Source organism: Amphiura filiformis, chromosome 20 (genome assembly GCF_039555335.1).
Source record: "Amphiura filiformis chromosome 20, Afil_fr2py, whole genome shotgun sequence".
NCBI lineage: Eukaryota > Metazoa > Echinodermata > Ophiuroidea > Amphilepidida > Amphiuridae > Amphiura > Amphiura filiformis.
In genome coordinates, this window is record NC_092647.1 from 50,077,896 (window position 1) to 50,098,622 (window position 20,727).

At 36.3% G+C, this 20,727-nt stretch overlaps 2 protein-coding genes and 1 long non-coding RNA gene across 3 annotated transcripts in view; 2 read left to right on the plus strand and 1 right to left on the minus strand.

Moving 5' to 3' along the window:
* The first annotated feature begins 212 nt into the window (after positions 1–212).
* On the plus strand, positions 213–8,863 carry LOC140142362 (uncharacterized). The gene is given in 7 exon segments (XM_072164331.1): positions 213–366; positions 2,273–2,937; positions 3,849–4,097; positions 5,430–6,071; positions 6,487–6,604; positions 6,606–6,712; positions 7,291–8,863. Coding segments are annotated over 6 exon segments (2,757 nt in total). The 5' UTR covers positions 213–366; positions 2,273–2,358; the 3' UTR covers positions 8,353–8,863.
* Positions 8,864–9,996: 1,133 nt separating this feature from the next.
* On the plus strand, positions 9,997–10,233 carry LOC140141934 (uncharacterized). Its single transcript, XR_011857485.1, has 2 exons — positions 9,997–10,051; positions 10,096–10,233. It is a non-coding gene; the product is annotated as an uncharacterized lncRNA (long non-coding RNA).
* Positions 10,063–20,727, minus strand: part of LOC140141933 (cyclin-H-like) — a 38,250-nt gene continuing 27,585 nt past the window's right edge. The window contains 6 exon segments of the mRNA XM_072163816.1: positions 10,063–12,486; positions 13,696–13,771; positions 15,521–15,567; positions 15,570–15,634; positions 17,531–17,601; positions 18,473–18,528. Of these exon segments, the coding sequence (XP_072019917.1) occupies positions 12,445–12,486; positions 13,696–13,771; positions 15,521–15,567; positions 15,570–15,634; positions 17,531–17,601; positions 18,473–18,528 (357 nt within the window). The 3' untranslated portion in view covers positions 10,063–12,444.

Sequence of the window (20,727 nt, forward strand, 5' to 3'; positions counted from 1 at the left end):
AACGTTTTACTTGCTTAGGGGTAAAAAAACGCCAATACTTGTTTAGGGTAGTAAATTACACTTGTTATACTTGTTTAGGGGTGTATTTTCAGTCCTTGCATATACTTGTTTAGGGTGCTTTTTGAAACTCCATGGCCACGCATGATAAATGCGCCCGTAAAATAATGGCAGCCCGTCATCCATCAGCTGATTGTTAGAATGAACCAAGTCTCCCTAATTGTATCGAACAATATTTATTCGCACAGGAACTTGACCGAAGACTAACACTTCTTTAGGCTTTCTCTGCCGTGTTTACATCCATTTTTCGCGCGGTTCTGTGATCGTTGATTCATGCTGGAAAGAATATCCCGAAGAAAATTCAACACTGTAAGTTATAAACTTATAAGATGTGACTATATAATCATGATAATTAATAATAGCACCGGGCCTGAATACACATAGAATTTTAGCCCATGTCACGTACGTACGTAGTCCGAGTCGGCGATCGGCATTATTCCAGTCTGGACATGCACATACAATGTATCACACTTCATGTGTGAGTCAGCATGTGGTACTTAGAGGTTTGATCTACACTGTATCTGAGACTTGAGTGATAGTGTCTTTATAAAGTCTGCACAAAAAGAAACTCAGCTGTTATAAATACGCCTATAGCTTGAGATCTAATATAGTAATAATTGTTTTCACAATATTTCTGCATAGAAAGAAGGATGATTTATTTAAGCGCATTTTGATACCCCATTTGTCAAATGTCGTTCAATAATAACAACACAGTAGTTCTTTTAAAGAAAAATACCCGAATTTAAAAGTTGCAGTTTACAGCGATCAATGGTTATTACGCAAGCATTGTGGCACGTAAAACCCTCCATTTATCTTCGCGCTGACTTCAAATCATTAAATAACTGCAACTTTTAAATTCGGATATTTTTTTGTTAAAACGCTGTGTTGTTAATATTGAACCAAATTAGACAAATGGGGTATCAAAATGCGCGTAAATAAACCATCCTTCTTTCTATGTAGAAATATTGTGGAAACAATTATTAGATCTGAAGCTATAGGCGTATTTATAACAGCTGAGTTTCTTTTTGTGCAGACTTTACATGGATTTTTACACTCCTAGTATTTAATATGCCCAGGCCCGATGTTATCAGAACATATCATTTAGTAAATATAATGTCAGGGCGATCCCTAAAAAGAGGAAAAGAGAGAGAAAGGTGGAGAGAAGGGGGAAGATAGAGAGGGGGGGGGAGTACTAGTGGGTGGGGGTAGGTGGAAGATCGAGGGGTGAGAGTATCAGATCTATCAGATATGTCTCTCACGTCACATGAGATAGAGGGGATACACAGCGTCATCATCCCTATATCTTTGTGTCAAATATTGCCGTGATAGTACGATGAATCCTCTCGTTTTTCAACAGCTACGCATGGTGATTTTGTTCGAGATAGGCCGAGCGACTCAGGCTAAGCATACCATTTACACACGATATGAGATTCCACAGAGCCTGCCACAGTGTTTCTATTCTATGTTTTTACGATTTGCGCATGATCAGTATCCCATATGATATTGCTATTACAAGAAAATTTGATTTGTTGTCAGGTAAATCCCAGGTTTTATTTCAAAAACACTAACTGGAAATGTAATACACTAACTAGCGGGGACTGCTGTTTGCTGTGGATATATTTTACTGCATTTTATAAGTAACGATTTTGATCATCAAAATAAAAATTGTGATATATTCTGTTTGAGAATTCCAATTCTATATTAAGGAACATGTGTATTAAAAAATTAAATCAAGTCTATACAATACACAGTATGCCACTTTCTTTATCTGCATCAATAATAGAATATTGATTTCAATCGAATTGAATACATCGCTCCATTTTGAGTTTGAAGTTCACCACTGAGCGATCTAGCGATCGATTGCTAGCCAATCAGATAGAACTCCTTTTCTTGCGTTCAACGGAATATTAAGTTTAAATTTATAATACCGGTATAGGGTGTCGACACTGTGGGATAACTGCATGTACAATAAGTTGGTAATATAGGCCCTATATCGAGCCGGTATATTGGGCGCCTACTACAATGATGTTGGCCAGTTTTGTAAAATAAATTTGTCATCCAGCAGGAATCACGGCACCAATTGATTCAGTGATTCGCGTCCAAATCGTGCCCCTGAAACTATTTTGACATACCGGTACTTTATGCAAATAATAAACCAAAACTAAAAGTCGTTGATGATCATCTAATATCATATTTTTCACTCCTGTGTTTTCAGTATTGAGGAGAAAAAGCCTGGGAGAGTCTTGACTGAATTGGCTGAGTTACACAACTATAGCAAGTTTCCTGCATTGACATTTCAAAATGGAGTGCAGACATACATGCAGAGTAAAGTGCAAATATCAAACTCTACCCAAGCTCTTGAAAGTTTTAAATGATTTTCAAAACCAGAACCAATTTTGTGACATTGATATAAACGCACGTGGGAATATATTTCATGCACATAAAGCTGTTCTCTCTGCTGTGAGTGGCTATTTCACAGCCATGTTCACATCTGGCTTTAAAGAAAGCACTCAGAATGAGATCAGTATAGATGCAGATCCAGATATCTTCCGGATGTTGTTGCGGTTTATTTACACAGGGACACTGGACACAACACCAGCGAATGCCTGTGATCTCCTTGAAATGGCATGTTACCTGCAGCTTGAATGTGCTGCCAACACCTGTTCAATACTCATTGAATACTACTACGAAGCATTCCAACTTTCTGTGGGGGATGCTTTTAGGATTGCAGTGTTTGCTGGAAACCATCAACATATGACAGAGTTGATTGAAGCATCGGAGAGGTACAAGGGATTGAAAATTCAAGACCTGGGGAAAGTCGATGTGTTTTTGCAGAAGGCTACTTATGAATATCTGAATGTATTCCTAGATCAAGAAATTAAATAACCTGAAGAACATGTAAGTTTTGATATTCCAAATATTTATTATTCATTTCAGTTACATAAATTTGTTTTGATAACAGGGCCGTAGCATGAGACATTTGTTATGTTTTTCTTTATATCTCTATTTCAATTTGGGCATATATTTGTAATTTGGTGGCCCCACATTTGTGATGGCCACCCCACATTTTTCAACCTTGCTACAGCCCTGTTTGATAACAAAACTATTATGCTGGCACAAGTCTAAGCATTCAATATTTTGACTACGGTATAGGGTAAGAGTTTGCTCATAATTTTAATATTGTTGGTTAATTTTGATAATTAGGTAGAAAAGATAATAGGAAATGCGTTTTTCAAAAATTTGAATGCATAACCTGAAATTAGTCTTTGACAAGTCTGTGGGCTTGATTGTCACAGCATATATGAAAAACACCTAAAAATGCATGTTTTGGGCCCATATTTCCAAACGTTGGTCAAATATTAAGATTTGAAAATTATTGCCAGTTAAAAGTAAAGGATTAACATTTGGCTTTTAAGAGGCTTAAGAAAAGCGATTGCTCCTCCATGCTATCATAAATGGGATATAGAAGAGTCATTCGTAACTCTTCTTTAAGCTTCTTTATGACTCATTAGCTTCTAAACTTCAATGGCCACTGGTCAAACAGCACCTATACATGTAAAGCTCGCCTTGAGAAGACCAGACAGGAGCATTTTACAGAACTCTTTTACCGCACTTCATAAACACCTTTAAACAAAATAAAATGCATGTATCTTCATGTCTACTTTCATTGACACACACTGTAAATGTATTATGGCAACTTTTCATAATTACTGATATATGCAGTGTCATGCTACAAATGTATTTTACATTGTCATGCAACACCAGTACGGTACTCTTATACATATATGCAGGTCCTTCAGTTAGTCATCAGCTGGCTTACATACGACTGGGAAAAGCGACACACCTACTCATATCAGCTTCTTCAAAAAGTGCGTCTTGGCATAGTATCATCTAAGGCCCTACGAGAACTGATTCCAAAAGAATTGCTTGCATTACCTAAATGCAAATCACTGATTGCTAAGGTACGCCATCTGAAGGCTTCTCAGCATAAACTCAACAAGAAGTATCCACACTTGTTCTCGCCAAGGATTCTTCCTGAGGTAAGTAAAGAGTTGAAGCATAGATTGTGAAAACATGGACGGTCATCTGCGGCATATCCTTTGAAGTTATAACTTCAAAGCATAAATGCTAGTCTCGTCTGAACACAAAGACAAGATATTCTTCAAACCTGCCACCGAATCGATTTACTGGACAAAAGGTCAATAACTCTACTCTCAGTTTTAGCATGGAAATAGTAGATAAAATCTTATCTACTATTTCCATGGTTTTAGCAAACTAGAAGCAATAAATCGTTGTGCACTGAGCCTCCATGCAAGTATGATATTGAGTCTAGGGCTTGGATAACACAAGTTAAACTCATTCAGTGTCACAAAGGGACCAGAATTCAGCTAAGTATATTTGTGAAATCTTTTCACAAATATACTTTGTTGAATTCTGGTGCCTAAATCTTTTCACAAATATACAGCTGAATCCTGGTCCCTAAGTCTTTTCACAATCTCAATTTGTGGATTTTGCTCAGTTATTTCTGTAAGAGTAAGAATTTGAGACAATTTTGATCTTCCAAATGATCAAAATTAACTTAAACAAAGGTAATGAATAAAATAAATTACCATTCCACATATCTTTTATATCTACATCCATAACCATGCCTATAAATGTAATATAGTTCCTTGTTCTACTACACTCTTCAAAAGAATTAAAGGATCAGATGAATCATGATAATGTTATTGATATTTGTGCTTGATCTTTCAATACATCACTTGTTCCCTAAGCTGCAGACAAAATTCACTCATTACAAATATCCTCCATCCCCCACATCTCATTAAGATATTGAAATAAGGTGTATAAATCGGTATATTTCAGGAGAAATCATCAAAAAAGTGTCAAATTAGTCTCAACTGTGGTATACCACATTTGAAACTAATTCAACAGTTTCTGATGATATCTTCGGAAATACATGTACATTGTACACCGCTTTAGAATTCCTAATGTCAATATGTTAATGAGAAAAATAGGATTTCTCATTTGACATCAACTCTTATTACATGATCATGATCATCATCATTAATAAAAACACTGTAGACTACCAGTTTCATGCTGTGTAAATGTCAGTAATTCCATTAGGAATTTGTCACATTTACGTGCTCTTTGTGCATAAATATTTGAAAGGGAAAACATTTTATGCTATACGTTAAGTTTTTAAAAATTTGATTTTCCAATATCAGGTCGCCTTCCTTTAAGGTAATGTCTTCAATATAGAGGGTGTATGGATTTCAACTGTCCATTTAACAAAACCAGAACGTAACTGCAGCCTGGCAGAAAAATTAATTTGATTCTAATTTTTGTTTTGTTTATGTCAATTATGGCAAAAGTACACAGGCAAAAGTACATGGGCATTGAAACACGAAATTACTATGATGAATCATATATCAGCACCAAATACCTGCTACAATCATCGACGCCAGTTGCAAGATGGCTTGAAGAATCTACAAAAGCAGAATCAGTTCTGTGACATTGATGTCAATGTAGGAGGTAGAACTTTTCCTGCCCACAAAGCTGTTCTGTGTGCTGCAAGCAACTTCTTCATGACCAAATTCACATCTGGAGAAAGTACACAGAGTGAGATCAGCATAGATGGTGATCCAGACGTCTTTCAAGAGTTGCTGAATTTTGCTTACACAAGGAGCCTGAGCACAAAGTCTCTGAATCCTTACAATCTCTTGGAAATGGCATGTAATATTGAATTCACACATACCTCAGCGCTCTGCTCACTCATTATTGATGGTTATTTTTCAAATGGATTCAAAAACATATCGGTAGAAGACGCCTTTAAGATCATTGCATTAGCCAGGAGCTATTCACAACTTGAGGATCTAGCTGGGCAAGTACAAAGGTACATTAGTGGTAATTTGGATCTACGCACCTTTGAACAAAGCCTATGGATGCTGCAGACTGCTACAAGTGAAGTTTGGGAAGACCTCTTGACTTGGAAAGAACTTCCCAAAGAAAAGATGGTAAGTTTTAACCGAAATATTGGTTATTCTTTAGAATACCCTACCATTTGTTCTGTTTAATATGCATGTATATGCACCATTCTTTTATAAAGACGCATTGAAAAGCTACACTGGTATTGGTATTCTAAATGAATTCTTTTTTTGTTGTTGCTTATTTCAGTTTTGTGATACGTAGCCATAATAATGCAACATTGTGGAAAGTAATTGGTACCCAATTTTTTTTCAGTGAATAGATTCATCAGGTAAGTAAGACTACTCACAACCGGAAGCCAGTTTCACGGGAAAGTGGATCATATGCTTACATCTGATGAGGTCCTCCGACGAGATGGACGAAATATTAGTAAGTAAAAACTTACTGGTTTTGGCAAGCAAAATTACTAATTGATCCAATTTATTTTGTCTGTATTTACACTAGATCCTTGAGCTAATAACCAAGTGGCTACAATATGACTGGGAGAAGAGGAAATCTCATGCACACTCCCTTTTGGAACGGATCCATCTCGGACTCATTCCATCCAAGTTCATCAGAAAGTTCATGCAAAGCACTAGTTGACAAAGTGCTGAATCTGAAGAGGCAGTGTTCTCACACCTGTCGTGTGACAAAGTATCCACAGCTTTTTGCCACTAGGAGTACTGTAACAGTAAGTAACCAAAAAAAATTCACACGAATGTTTCATGTGAAAGTGTACGATTGATGGTGAAAATAGAGGCCTTCACTCCCATCTCTTTCTGGCACATGCAAATACTTGATGGCGCAGTGGATAATTTCATGTTTCAGCTGCAAAAATTTGGAACAATCTGCCTTTTTCAGTTCGCTCTGCCAAGAACTTGTGTAATCAAAAAACAAACTTGAAGAGACATTTGTTGCATAATGCCTTTAATTGACTTGATGCATATCATGAACTATGTGACACAATCTGGTCCATGGGGGCCAAAGGCGGTAAATTTGAAACTGAGATAAAGGTAATAATATGGATTAAAAAAACAATGAAATACATCAGAAAAAAGGTACCAAAAAACTTCGTAACTCAATTTTCAAAAATGCCTCCTTTGGCCCCCATGGGGCAGATCGTGTCACATATGACACTGATGAACTGTTTTTTTAATTAATTTTTTTTAAATATTTGAATTATTGTACATTGGTTTATCAACAAGTGTAATATACATTATTATTATTCATATGATCATTTCTGTATCAATTTATGTTTTTATTTAACAGACTCCAGTAATAGCGTTGATTACGAAGAAAACTGATTTGAATCGATATAATTGTAGGCGTCCCTATCGATTTGATGCAGCGACATTCAAATACTTTGATGCGAATGAGATGTGCTGGAAGCCACTGGACATGGAAGGCCTGAACCGCATGCCTAACGCATACTCCGACCATTCCATGATACAAGTAGGTGGTCATCTGTATACATGTGGTGGTCTGAAAGATGTTCGAATCTTAGATGGAAAAGTACATGCATACTTTACCACAAGCATGGAGTTCTATTGCTATGATCCAGGAAGCAGCCTTTGGTCTCAAAAGTTGCCATCGATGAGGGTAAGCAGACACAGTGTTTCTTTAGTGTTCTTGAATGGGTTCATCTATGCCATTGCTGGACTGAATGAAAAAGGAGAGCTACTCCGAGATGTTGAGCGTTATGACATCCAGAAGCAAAAGTGGTCACATGTGAAACCACTACCAGATGCATTCCAAAGTAGTAATGCATCGGTTGTGGCTTTCAAGGGTAAGATCCTTGTTCACGAGATACAGGATGAAACCTGCACCAGTGTGTTATATGTGTATGATCCTAGTGTTCATACCTGGCAACACATTACATGTGGACAAGTAGATGAGGCCATTCTCAGAGAAAAATCTACTTTGTATGTCCACAATGATGTGTGTTATCGGGTGTTGTACATGAAACCATCCGGAACTGATTACGAGTTTGACGGAGATGCAAGCACGCCCTGTGTCACCAGTTTGGCATTCCATGCTCCTGATACGAGAGACCACTGTACCTCTAATAACATCATTGTTGATGCTGAGATCAAACAAGATCACATACCAATTAATACGGTGTGTGCTTTCCGAATTAAAGATGAAGTGTTTATCAAAGATAACAAGTTTGTTCACAATACAGGTGTTAGGATTACTCCAGATCAGTCTACTGATGTCAGCTTGGAGTCCTGGGAGGATTCCTTCCCAACTAGGTTATTTGAGGAAAGCCATGGCAACGTAGCCTACTTCACCTTTGATATAAACAACTTGACACCTAAAGATATGTGGTGAGATTGTGAATTAGGCTACTGGAAAATTGTAGTAATCATGGATAAGTGTGGGTCGTAGGCAAACAATCACTGCATGTTCGTTTAATTACCATAACATAATAATCAGACTCAAGTTTAAATTTAGGCTCATTTAAATCATATACAGTAAGCCAAAGAATTAAGGTACCAGTTATGTTCTCCCCCTGCATATCCTAAACAAAGACAGATGTGTCATAGTTGGAACCAGCACCCAATAGCTGCATCTTTTAGCTCGAAATTAAGGCCAATTTTTGTTGAAATCATTCAAGAAATAAAGACACGACAATCCAAAACCCAAGGAATATTCAAATTCAAAATTTGCAGTTTGCTCCATTGCATGCCTTATTGATTTGTACACAAAGCGTTCTCGAACAAGAGAACTAGCGCCATGCTTCCATTGATTGGCACATTAAAACTAGCATCGTGCTTTCATTGATCAGAACACATTTCTTTTTTTCTTTAGAATTTAGATCACCGTTTCTTCAATTTCAACAAATACGGTCTTAAATCAGAGCTAAAGAGTACAGGTATTGGCTGCTTGGTTTAATTTTGACATATTTGTCTTTGTTTCGGATATGAACACAACTAGTACATTGTACCTTAATTATTTGGCTTACTATATTTTTAAAGCCACATTCAGTGATATCTTGTGCAAACTTGTTTGCATATCTGCTCCACGAATAAGCACAAGTAGATCCAGTTTTTACAGGGATGTAAGTTTTCCGGATTAATCTAGAATTCCAGATTTTTTTGTGTCCAAATTTCCACTTGTATTTATTTTTAGCCCATTTTGGAGCTCTTTAGCCCAAATTCAAATGCTTTTTCCTGATTTTTTCCCAGATTTTCAGGAAATATTTTCAGGCCTACTTATATCACTGATTTGATAATAATAACTCATGCTTTTTCATAAAATAGGTCAAGTAACATTTTCTTGAAGTGTCCCTTGGCTTATCGTAGCATCGTCTGCTACATATTGAGCATGGTTACCAAATTTGATTTCCTTGCTTGCACATAAAACTAACCAACTAAGTCTGATGCTGGTCTCTCTTGACATATGAAAAATGCTAAATAATTGACATCAGGTTATACTCATTAATATTTTATTTGTCACAATGTCAAAATCAGTTGATTAAATCTTGGTTTTTGTTAACTACAAATAATTATACAAATAATTGATTGAAATGGAATCATAAATTAAGACTGCAATGTAATAATAACAGTAAACCATGAAATGTTTGTAATTTTTAAGATTGGGAAATTACAGTTGAAATCCATACACTCCCTATCATGAGCTAAATCTCCCACACAGCGGGTGTAGATTTCAAATGGAATCACCCATGCAGGTAATTTTAAAACCATACTGTGTGTGTATACGGAAACATGCTGCGTGGGAGATTAAGATCATGTCTTCCATAGGGGTCACATGGATTTAAACTGGAATAGCCAATTGCAAAGATATCTGTTTCCTACAAAATGTATCAATTTCTTAAAAATATCATGCCACAAAAAAGATGGTTCATTTCAAATTCTGAACATTTTGGGCTGCGAAAATATTGCAACTGTAAATGTGAATAAAAACGCCCAAGCATAGATCTAAACACAAAATATCTATGATTTAAGACTTGCATGTCTCAAAGCCCTTCCCAAGTTGAAACCCTAATGCGTAGTGGGTTTTGTGTTTTGTTTATTACGGTACTTAATTTTTTTAATGTAAAACTAGGACAAGCTTTTTGATAAGAATATGCATACACTGTTTCACTGTTCAAGATGACGGGTTTTATTGAGATTTACAACTTGGGCTATTATTACATCTGCATGACGATAAATTATTAGAAGTGTGTGGAGGATTATTTGGGAAAAAACAGCAGAAAAAAATCAAATTCACTAAATCCGGCTGTAAAAATGTTCAAAAAAGCATACTATAAATGTATGAGAGGGCTTTGAGACAAACTATTACATTAAGATGACCTAAGACTACTATACTAACCTGTTTGCATGTAACCATTTTAAATATTTTTCAATTCAAATGACCCCATATAAGTGTGAAATGGCTGATATTCTGTAACCAAGGTCAAGCCACACAAATTGCAGCCTAGCAAGGAACATGTGTAGACTTTTTGTTAGACCAAGAAGGAAGTGTTCCATTGTTCTTGATCAGGAAAACTGGAACAAATGTTTTATTCATACAAATATGCTACATATTTTGTATAGATTTCAGATAAGGTGTTTTTCACTTTTCTCGTATCTCATGATATTCAGACCCTTCAAGGCACTGTTCTTATATGACCAATTGATGGATGCAAAACCCCAAATAATGCTACAATGATTTGAAAATCAGCTTTGGCTGTACATTCATTCAAACCGTCCAGTGTTCGAAATAAGAAAATAAAAGCAGTGAATGCAAAAGTTACCTGTTATAGTCAGATGATCAATGGTTGATAAATATCCATTATTTTTATTCACAACTGTGAAATGTGTATTTCATGTTAGCTTTTGAAATTGTACTTTGTGCATGCAGATTTTTGGTTGTCAAAACGGACAACCACCGGTAGCATTCTTTGTTGTCCGGTGCTAGATTTAGTTGTCCCGGGCTAACGGCCAACCACTTATTGTAGTATGTGCTGCATTAAGAGAGGGCTGCAGCATTTGAAATAAGTTAATAAACACTTGGATTTCAAAGTAACATTTTAAAGTAAAACTGAGTACATTTTTTTGTACCAAATTAGTAGTATTGCAGATTAGTCTCCTTCGCAGCCTTGCAATTTGGTTACGCTCCTTCCACACAAACTGTCTGCCAATGATGACAAACTGGTCCTTTTTGATTGGCTAACGGTTTTCTGACAACGTCATCCAGCTTGATGCCAAACAAAGCTTTCAATTGGTCGATCGGCTAGACGGCTACTTAATTATTCATGAGCAATTTTGACCCGCCATCTCGCCAGCTGACTGAGGTCAATCAAGTTCCCGTATGTACAGCTCTACAGCTACATTTGTGTAGCCAATCAGAAACAGTGTTATAAGTGGCCATTGGCAGACTGTTTGTGTGGAGGGAGCGGAACCAAACTGGCTGCCGTGGAGACTATATTGCAGATAAGACTTTCTCTATAATTTTTAAGCTACTGTCAACCTGAATACATCTGCCTACATTTGGAATTCAAATTAATAGCGTGACTTTTTTTTGTGTAAACTGCACGGTGTACGCCGGCGTGTGTGACTGTGCGGGAGTAACGCGAAAGTGAATCCAACCGTGCCAAAGCACTCATGATTGGTTAGTATTTTATCCAAGGTTGTGCGTTCGTGTTGTAGTTTGAAATACGCGATACACGATTGTGGTGTTGTGAAGCCGTGTTCATTCAATTAGAATTCCTACTGTAGGTTAGCAGCAGATGGGATGATGTATTCAGGGTGATCAGAGACAGACCTATTGTTTTGGCCTTGTCTTCCAAATTCCATTGCTGAACAATATGTATCGTAGTTTGTTTTCTCCTTTGTGTCTTTTCTTGACAAACTTAATAGGTTTTTTTTGTGTTCACCTGAGATAGTTAGTTGATTCAATCACTGAAAATAACAGAGAGTTCTAAAACATTGCAGGAATTAGTAACTCATACCAAGTAGTAGATATAATTGTAAAATCAGACCATGTATCCATTGTAAAAATAAACCTTGACATGTATCAAATGCTATCTCATATGTACTTGTCATGTTTGTACTGCATCCTGTGATATATTGAGTGACTTCACATGAGAAATGGGATCTGTATTAAAATACAGTCATGGGATGCGTTCAATGTGATCTCCTCACGTCTCGCAGACGGCATCATGAGCACCCTATATGCACGCAGATGGCATCATGAGCACCCTATATGCACACAGCATTCCTCCATGAGCGCCCTACGCATATAACTAAACATAAACGCATTGTAACACTTTCAAGAAACGTGATCACTACTCGATCATTTCCAGGATGCAGATTCGAGTGCCGTCCCAGGAGATCGCACTGAACCATTTTAATGTGGATCCACTCTTGTGTGAAGTTACCCATTGTTCCAATTATCATTGTTCAACTTGCAATTGGGTCATACACTCATCAGTATTTCCTCTTCTCGTTTTCGTCTTTCCTGCAATGGGAAATCAAGAACAAATTTTGCATTAGACCTTCATACACAAATCGTACATATAACACAGGCTTTTGTGCCTTAGGCAACAAAAAAGCCACTGTCATACAGGCCAGACCGACCAAGATTTTGCATTATGGGAGAATTTTTATCTACTTTTTGCTAAAATCAGCCATTTGGGGGCCAACATTTATTGATTTTGACTCAAAGTTTTTGCAAAATTTTCAAGCTTTTGGTGATAATTTAGGGTCCAGATAATTTTGGTGATAATTTTAGCCTCCAGAAGAAACAAATTAAAAAAAAAATCCTGACAGACTGACCCACTTGGAATGTCCATCCACCCTTCAAACAGGTTTTTTTTCACACATTACTTTATACCGACCTAGAATAGTACAAAACAAGCCTTTTGAGTTTCTTATATTATCAATGTTTTCTGACATTTTCCTGGTATCTTTATTACATTACCAGATTTTTCCCAAAAACCACTTTTACATAACTTTCACAGATAGTGTGACTTCAAATACCTCCTATTTTGACAACTTCGCAAAAAAGAATGAAAAATAACCATTCGAAGATATTTGCTTATAAAGTTACCTTTTTCAGAGTCTTGGTAAGCAGCGACGTAGCTTGCGACACCATCACGGCGTCGCTGCTAACCAAAACGTAACTTTTAAGCGAATGTCAGGGTCCAAGTATCCACACTGCCATATCCATGATATTTAGAATGATCATGGTTAGGCCATCTTAATTAAATCCTGTGTATCAAAGCTGCCGCCCGTGTTAGTAAAATTGTGCACGTAGTCCTCTTTGAAAATCAAGAAATTCATTTATTTTTGTCTTTTTATTTTTTTTTAACAAAAAGGCAAAAATAAAACCCAAAATTCATATTTGATCATGAGTTTCAGATCTTTTGCGAATTTTGGACATGGAAACAATAAAAGAGAAGAATACTAGTTTGTAGCAGTGACTTTATTTGTCTACTATTCCAACATCTTCAACATTGGATAATTTTTGCACAAAATTCTTGTCCGAAATCCTGAACTGACACATAAAAAAAAATAAACATAAAAAAAATACAATAAAAAAAAACGCATTCCGCATTAGGTTTTCAATTTCTCACAAGCTTTGAGACACAGGATTTAATTAAGATGGCCTTACCATCTAGTTTTGAATGCTAGGATTGAGAATACACCTTCATGTTGTTATACTTACATCAGCATGATGCTGGTGTTTGATTGTGATTTCTTCTTCCTCCAAGTCAATTTGTCTCTGTGCCTTCTTCTTGTATCTGTATACATGGAGATAATTGTATGTAGATATTTATTCAATAAAACTTCATAGTTCTACTATGAAAAGTCTGTGTGCCACCTATGATATGGAGTTTGAAAGCTAAAAGAACAATAATTATGACCAATATCACCTCAAAACTGTTAAAAAATGAAAATTTAGTATCTGTTTTTTGTTTGAAAATGGTGCCTAACACATTGATGTGGGATGTACTCCCCATTCCAGAAAAATACAGCACTAATTTTTTGAGATTAAAAAAATATTATCAACTTCTGCCAAGTGAAACATACGACATACTTCATTTAGTTCTAACTGGCAATAAAATTATTATTTTGCTAATTTCTTGAAAAAAGAGCCAAAAACATAATTTTTTTGGCATGTTTTCTGACAATCGAGTCATAAAAATCGAAGACTTGGGAGGAACAAGACTGAGCATTCAAAATATTGAGTATGCAGAAATTTTGCCCTAATTCTCACTTTTTGTGTTACCATAATCAAATGATTGGTTATAAAAATGATTGTCTTTTTCAAAAATTAGAATGCATAAACTGAAATTAGTCTTAGTACAAGTCTTTGGGTTTGATTGACACATCATACGAAAACACCCTAAAACGCATGTTTTTGGCCCTATTTCCAAAAATTGGCCGAATATTAAAATATTACTTTTATTGCCAGAAAGGATTAGGATTTAGCCATGTTTCATTTGACAAAACGGGATATTTTTTTTTTATCTCAAAAAATTAGTGCTGTATTTTTTTTTGAAATAGGTAGTATATGTAACAATGGGCTATTCCAGTTTCAATCCACACACCCCCATGGAAGACATAATATTAATCTCCCACACAGGGATGTTGGTTTCAAATGGAATCATCCATTAAGGTAACTCCATTTGATATTCACACTCCCTGTATGGAATATTAAGGCCATGTCTTGCATAGAAAGTGTATGGATTTCAATTGCGATAACCCAATACAGTATAAATTCATGTTGTCTTTCATTTTTTCATACACATTTTCTCTAAATGTAGGCATAGTGCCTTAGATCCGTAATTAAACTGATCAAAGTGCATTACATTTATTCTGCTGCCACTAGGATATATCATTCCATTTGGCAGCCACCAATAACTGCTCCCCATTTTACACCTTGGTGGAATGGGACAAGTGAAATTTTAATTTCACTTGTCCCATTCCACCAAGATGTAAAATCATCTTAAAAGCATCTTGCCCAAGGAGACAACAAGTTGGCCCCTAACCCACTACCTTGTGGGCATGAGCATAGGCGTAGCTCCCAGGAGGGATGGGGGATAAATCCCCCCCCCAATATTTTGCAAGGGGAATGATCCATACAATCATCCCCCCAACCAATGTTGGCGCATGTGTGTGGGTTTGTGACAAAATTATAACCTCATATTTGGCCATTTTAGCCCCCAAAGTGCCAAATTTTGTGTGCTTCGCGCAATCCCTTTCACCCCATATTTGACCAGTTTAACTTCCAAATGGTAAAATGTTTTGTGCGCTTTGCGCGCATCTGTACTATAAACTTATTCTGTCACCGAAAGGTGCTGGATTCACATTTATTTCAAATTTTTTTGCCAATTCCATCCCCCCAATGTCAAAAAGAAATCTATGCCACTGGTCATGAGTCAAACGCCTTTGGTCTCAACTACTGCTAAATGGGGGTTTATGATAACTACCATGTTTTCATGTGATGGATCAGAATAACTCTGGGCTAATGACACTTGGCTACTTACACTTCACTTTCTGGGTTCAGCTCCTGATTGCGACATTTTTCTAGTTTATGCGTTCTATCTGTTTCACCTGAGCACCATTCAAAGGTTGCACATTTTTAACAATAGTTCGAATTCCTGTTGGGAGATGTAAATTCAAATGAAAACAGTTATTGTAATTATTTCTTACAGTGTCATAGCACATCACAAGTCAATTTTAAACATGAGTTCATTGTGATTAGGCCAAGAAAAAAAAATTGTTTGCTTGCCCTCAATTGAATTTTAACAATTGGGTCGGTCGGTCGGGATTTCTTTTTTTTTTCTTTCTTTTTTTTTTAAGTACTGGGAAACTCTAATGTTTGTATTAATTAAGGCTCAAAATATGAAAAATCAGACAATTTTGGTGTAAAAATGAATCAACTAATATTAGAAAACAACTAAAATGTTGAACACAAGCTCTAAAATACATTTTTTTACATCTTCAGAATGCAAAAATTTGAAAAGAAAAAAAACTTTTTCAGGAATTTCCAAAAATAGGGTCGGTATTCTTTTGTACAGTAAATATAAAAAAAACACCTTTTTTCTGATTTCCAAAATTAGGGGCGGCCGGTTGAGGGCAAGCAAACAACTTTTTTTTTTTTTTTTTGGCCTTAGGGCATGATAAATTACAGAGTACTTAAGGGGTACTACACCCCTGCCCAATTTTGTGCCTATTTTTGCATTTTTCTCAAAAATTATAGCGCATTGGTGACAAGTAAGATATGTATATTATAGGGCAAGGACTACAACTACCTTGTAAATTTATTTCAGTACAGACAGCAGTTGTGGAGTTACAGTCAAAAATGAGGGAAAACCAATATTTGATCAATAAATCAATAACTACTTGCCTTGAGTTGCTGAATTTTCAGTGCAGTAGTTGTAGTCCTTGCCCCTGTAATATAAATATCTTACTTGTCACCAATGTGTTATAATTTTTGAGAAAAATGCAAAAATATGAACAAAATTGGCCAGGGGTGTAGTACCCCCTTAAAGAAACAATGAACTCCTTGAATAAACGTAACTACATGTACTGAAGAATGTTTTTCCTGATAAAATAGCCCTTCCCTCTCCTAAATAAAATAAAACTTAAGCCTATAGTACCCTCAATTGATTTGAAAAGATTGAAAATCACATCAGGAAATTGCCGAAAAAGATAACCTCTGCTCAGTCTGCATCAATATTCCCCTAATATAGACAAATCCAACATGCCAAGTGATGGTCAGAATTCATTCTGCCATTACTGGGTCCCATCCACACCAAACCGGTGTAGTGATTGCCCATTTGGGTGGATAAAACTGCTTAAAAATCTATCTGTATCTTTCATCATCCTTTGTCCATTTGTAACACAGGTGATGATGGAATGCAGTTTAAACTCCCCACCAAACCTGCATTATTTCTCATTTCAGGTGGGATGGACCCCGCTAATGTCTGCCATTGAGGCATATGAATGCATGAAATTGGATTTGTTTATAATACCCTCAATTGATTTGAAAGGATTCAAAATGTCCATTGGAAATTGTCTACATGTATTTTCCATCAATATGGCTCTAATATATATGATGACTCATATTACACCTCTGGTGGATTCTTCCACTTAAGGACAAAGTATTTGAGTGTCCAAAGTTCACTCCGACAACCATAGAGTCATTAACCTCCATTAATTATTTGCCTGAAGCCTGGCAAAGCCCAATAGTGCTCAGAGGCTATTAAATTAAGGGGATGCCAACCGAATATAACAGGACGTACAGGGATATGGGAAGAGGTCCGATTTTAAAAGCAGGATGAAACTGGAGCACCGGGAGGAAACTGGAGCACCATGGATTGGTAACCAAACCCACATGTGGTGACGTGGGGAACTGAACCCGGGGCCACAGTGGTAGGAAGTGACTCGTGAGTGAGAAGACCACTACACTAACCCATCCTCCCTATACCTTTTTCAACAAAGATTAGTCAATCTTTTGCAGACAAAAAATAAACTTTGTTTACATGTCTTACTTTTGATTGTTTCTATAATAACAGGCAGATCCTCTTTTTGTCTGTCTCCTAATAATGTTTCTGTAACATACCTGGAAAGAACAAAGTAAATGTATTCAAATATTGTGGCACAAATGAGCACTATACCTTTTTTCACCATGATGTGGCTGTGACATCAAAGCGTTGAAGTAGCTATTTCGTCTTTAAGCGTGTACTTGTGTACACTAGCGCTTTGAGAGAACGCTAGCGATTTGAGGCTGCGCCCAATGAAATGCGCACTGATGTCACCGCTACATCAGGGTGAAAAATGGTATAGGTCCCATGTTATTTTGAAGCTTTAAATTCTGTCAAAATGTTGTGACAAGAAAGAAGATTATTTTCTCTAATAAAATTTGCAATGCTCAAGTTTGAAGATGCAAATATTGTTTGATATCAGGTTTTAATTCTGATAAATGCCAGAGATATTACACTATTTTGGTGTCCATGTATGACAAAGCAGAGTGCAATTCTGAGTTGGTGTTCCTTGAGTTTAATCTCTTTGGGTGCAGGTCATTTAGAGCCCAATTGGTGCAGGGTAAGACATATCTTGTGGCAGCCCTGCTAGGGACGAAGTAGCCCAATTCTGCATGTAAAGTGCCTTGACAACCCCACTAGGGACAAAGTAGCTCAGTTGTGCACGTAAAAGCACCTTGTGGCAGCCCTGCAAAGGATAATGTAGCCCAATTGGTACAGGGTAAGGCACATTGTGGTAACCCTGCTAGGGACAGAGCAGCCCAAAGTTCATGTAAGGCATCTCGACACCAGCACTGTTAGAGACAATATAGTCCAATTGATACGGGGTAAGGTGTCTTGTGTCAAAGTAGCTCAACTGGAGCCAAGTAAAGGTGCCTTGTAAAGTAGCCCAATTGGTGCAGGTAAAGTGCCTTGTGGCAACTAGAGCAAAGAAAAATAACTTGTACTTACTCATCAATATTGAGTCCTTGTTTTCTTGCACTTGTTACAATTGCTGCTAATGAAATCTGGGAGAAAAGCATTTAAAAAATATTACAGATTTATTCATGCCTTAATTTTTGTATAAAAAGTATAGCTGTGCTACAGTTTGTCCACTTTGAAGTACGAAGTAAAGCACACAGTTTCTGCGCGCCGTAATGGCAAAAGGAATTAACACACTGCTAGGCGCACACAAATGCATGAGCGTCTCAATACACGATACGCTTACGCAAAATGTACGTACCTTACTTCGTACTTCAAAGTGGACAAACTGTATGTAGTTTGCAAGTGATAAAATTGAAAGCCACCTACATGTAATAGGAATACACTTAAGTCAATGTTGGCAGTTTCAGTGAATATGGATCCTTACAGCAATAAGTAGCTTATTGAACTTCATATTTTGTCAGTACTTTTGTTATTTCTTCTTTTTTGCAAGGAATTTATTTTAAAAACAAACTTGATTAATCCTAGTGACCATCACCAATTTTACTGAGATCACTGATAGTGCCTGTAATTAATTGAATACCTGAGTGGAAGAAGGGCCCAACTCCAATTTTTTACAAAAATGAGTTAGACCCAGCATTTTATTGCCAGCAGGCTGTTCTTCCTTGTGTGTAAAAGTTGAGCCAAAATCCACTCTCTAAATAATCTTTCACATACACTTAATCATGGTTTTCATGGAAGAAAGGCCCAACTCCATGGAGTTGGGCCCTTCTTCCACAAATATTGGGTTAAAGAGAAATTTTGTTCATCCATGAAATCTGCTTTTCACTACAATAAACTTTCTTGCTAACATAATACATGCTTCTACTTGTGCAATAATTGGATAATTACCAAATTACTGTAGCTATTTACAACACTTCTGCTTTACGGAACTGGCACTTGCAGTATATTAGTGGAAGAAGGGCCCAACTCCAGCTCGTATTAAGACCTGTGCCGTTGCCATGGAAACATCATATATAATTTCGAATGCATGTAATACTGTATCTTCAGGTATTAAAGGTCCCTTGAAAATGAAAACAATCTTGTCTATAAAACTTTTCCAAATATTATGTTTTTTCTTAATATCTCAAAAACTGTTTTAATGGAGTTGGGCCCTTCTTCCATCCACCCAGGTATTCAATTGTCAACATCAATACTAGATGTATTGGACTATTCTAAACACACACCACCCTGTGGAAGATTTTGCAATTCCAACCAAATTCAACAGTTTTAATTTTTAGATCCAACTAAGTGGTTGAAAGGGTTGGAAGATTTTGGAATTCAAAACAAAATTCATAATATACATTTCATCTTGTCAAAGCCAAAAGTTCTTTACTGACCTGACAGTTGTGACCATCTTGGGCGATGGCCATCTTCAGAGTGATTTTAATCCAACTTCTGTACACCAACAGAAGATGCACTAGCACCCAGAAGCAGATTGTAAACAAACAAAATTGTCTAAATTTTGGCTAATTTGTGCATTATTCAACAGGATTTTATAAAAGTCAACAATTTTCAACTGGAATTTATGACAGAGTTCTATGATGGATTAAGGGATCTAGAATGAGCGTTTATGGCGTTTTGCGACAGTATTTTTTGTGGGACATGAGAGCACCTCAGACGTATCGAAATGCATTCTGAATACGAAGCATGTCTTTCTGATATCAAATAATTTTCATCTTTTGAAATTCACGATATAATACAAATTTTATGACAAATTATTAAAATTTGATATTTTTCAAATATTTGATATATAACAGTCCTCGAAATAAATTTTATAAATCTAATGATATATTCTTAAAGTGTTTGTGAGGAAAAGCCGACGATCAATTGAAAATTTGGACCTTTTATATTGAAGATATGGATTTTTTTCCCAAAAAGACCTTTTTTTTTTGGTGTTTTGTGAAAAAAATCCATATCTTCAATACAAAAGGTCACAATTTTCAATTGATCGTCGGCTTTTCATCCCACCTACATACACTTTGAGTATAAATCATCAGATTTATAAAGTTAAGTTTACTTCTAGTACTGTTAAATATCAAAAATATCAATTTTTAATGATTTGCCATAAAATGTGTATTACATTGCTAATTTCAAAAAATCAAAATTATTTGATATCAGAAGGACATTCTTCAGTATTCAGAATGCAATTCGATATGTCTGATGTGCTCTAATGTCCCACAATAAATACTGTCCAAACGCTCATACCCCTTCCCTTAACATACGGTGCATCTGGACTTGTGATG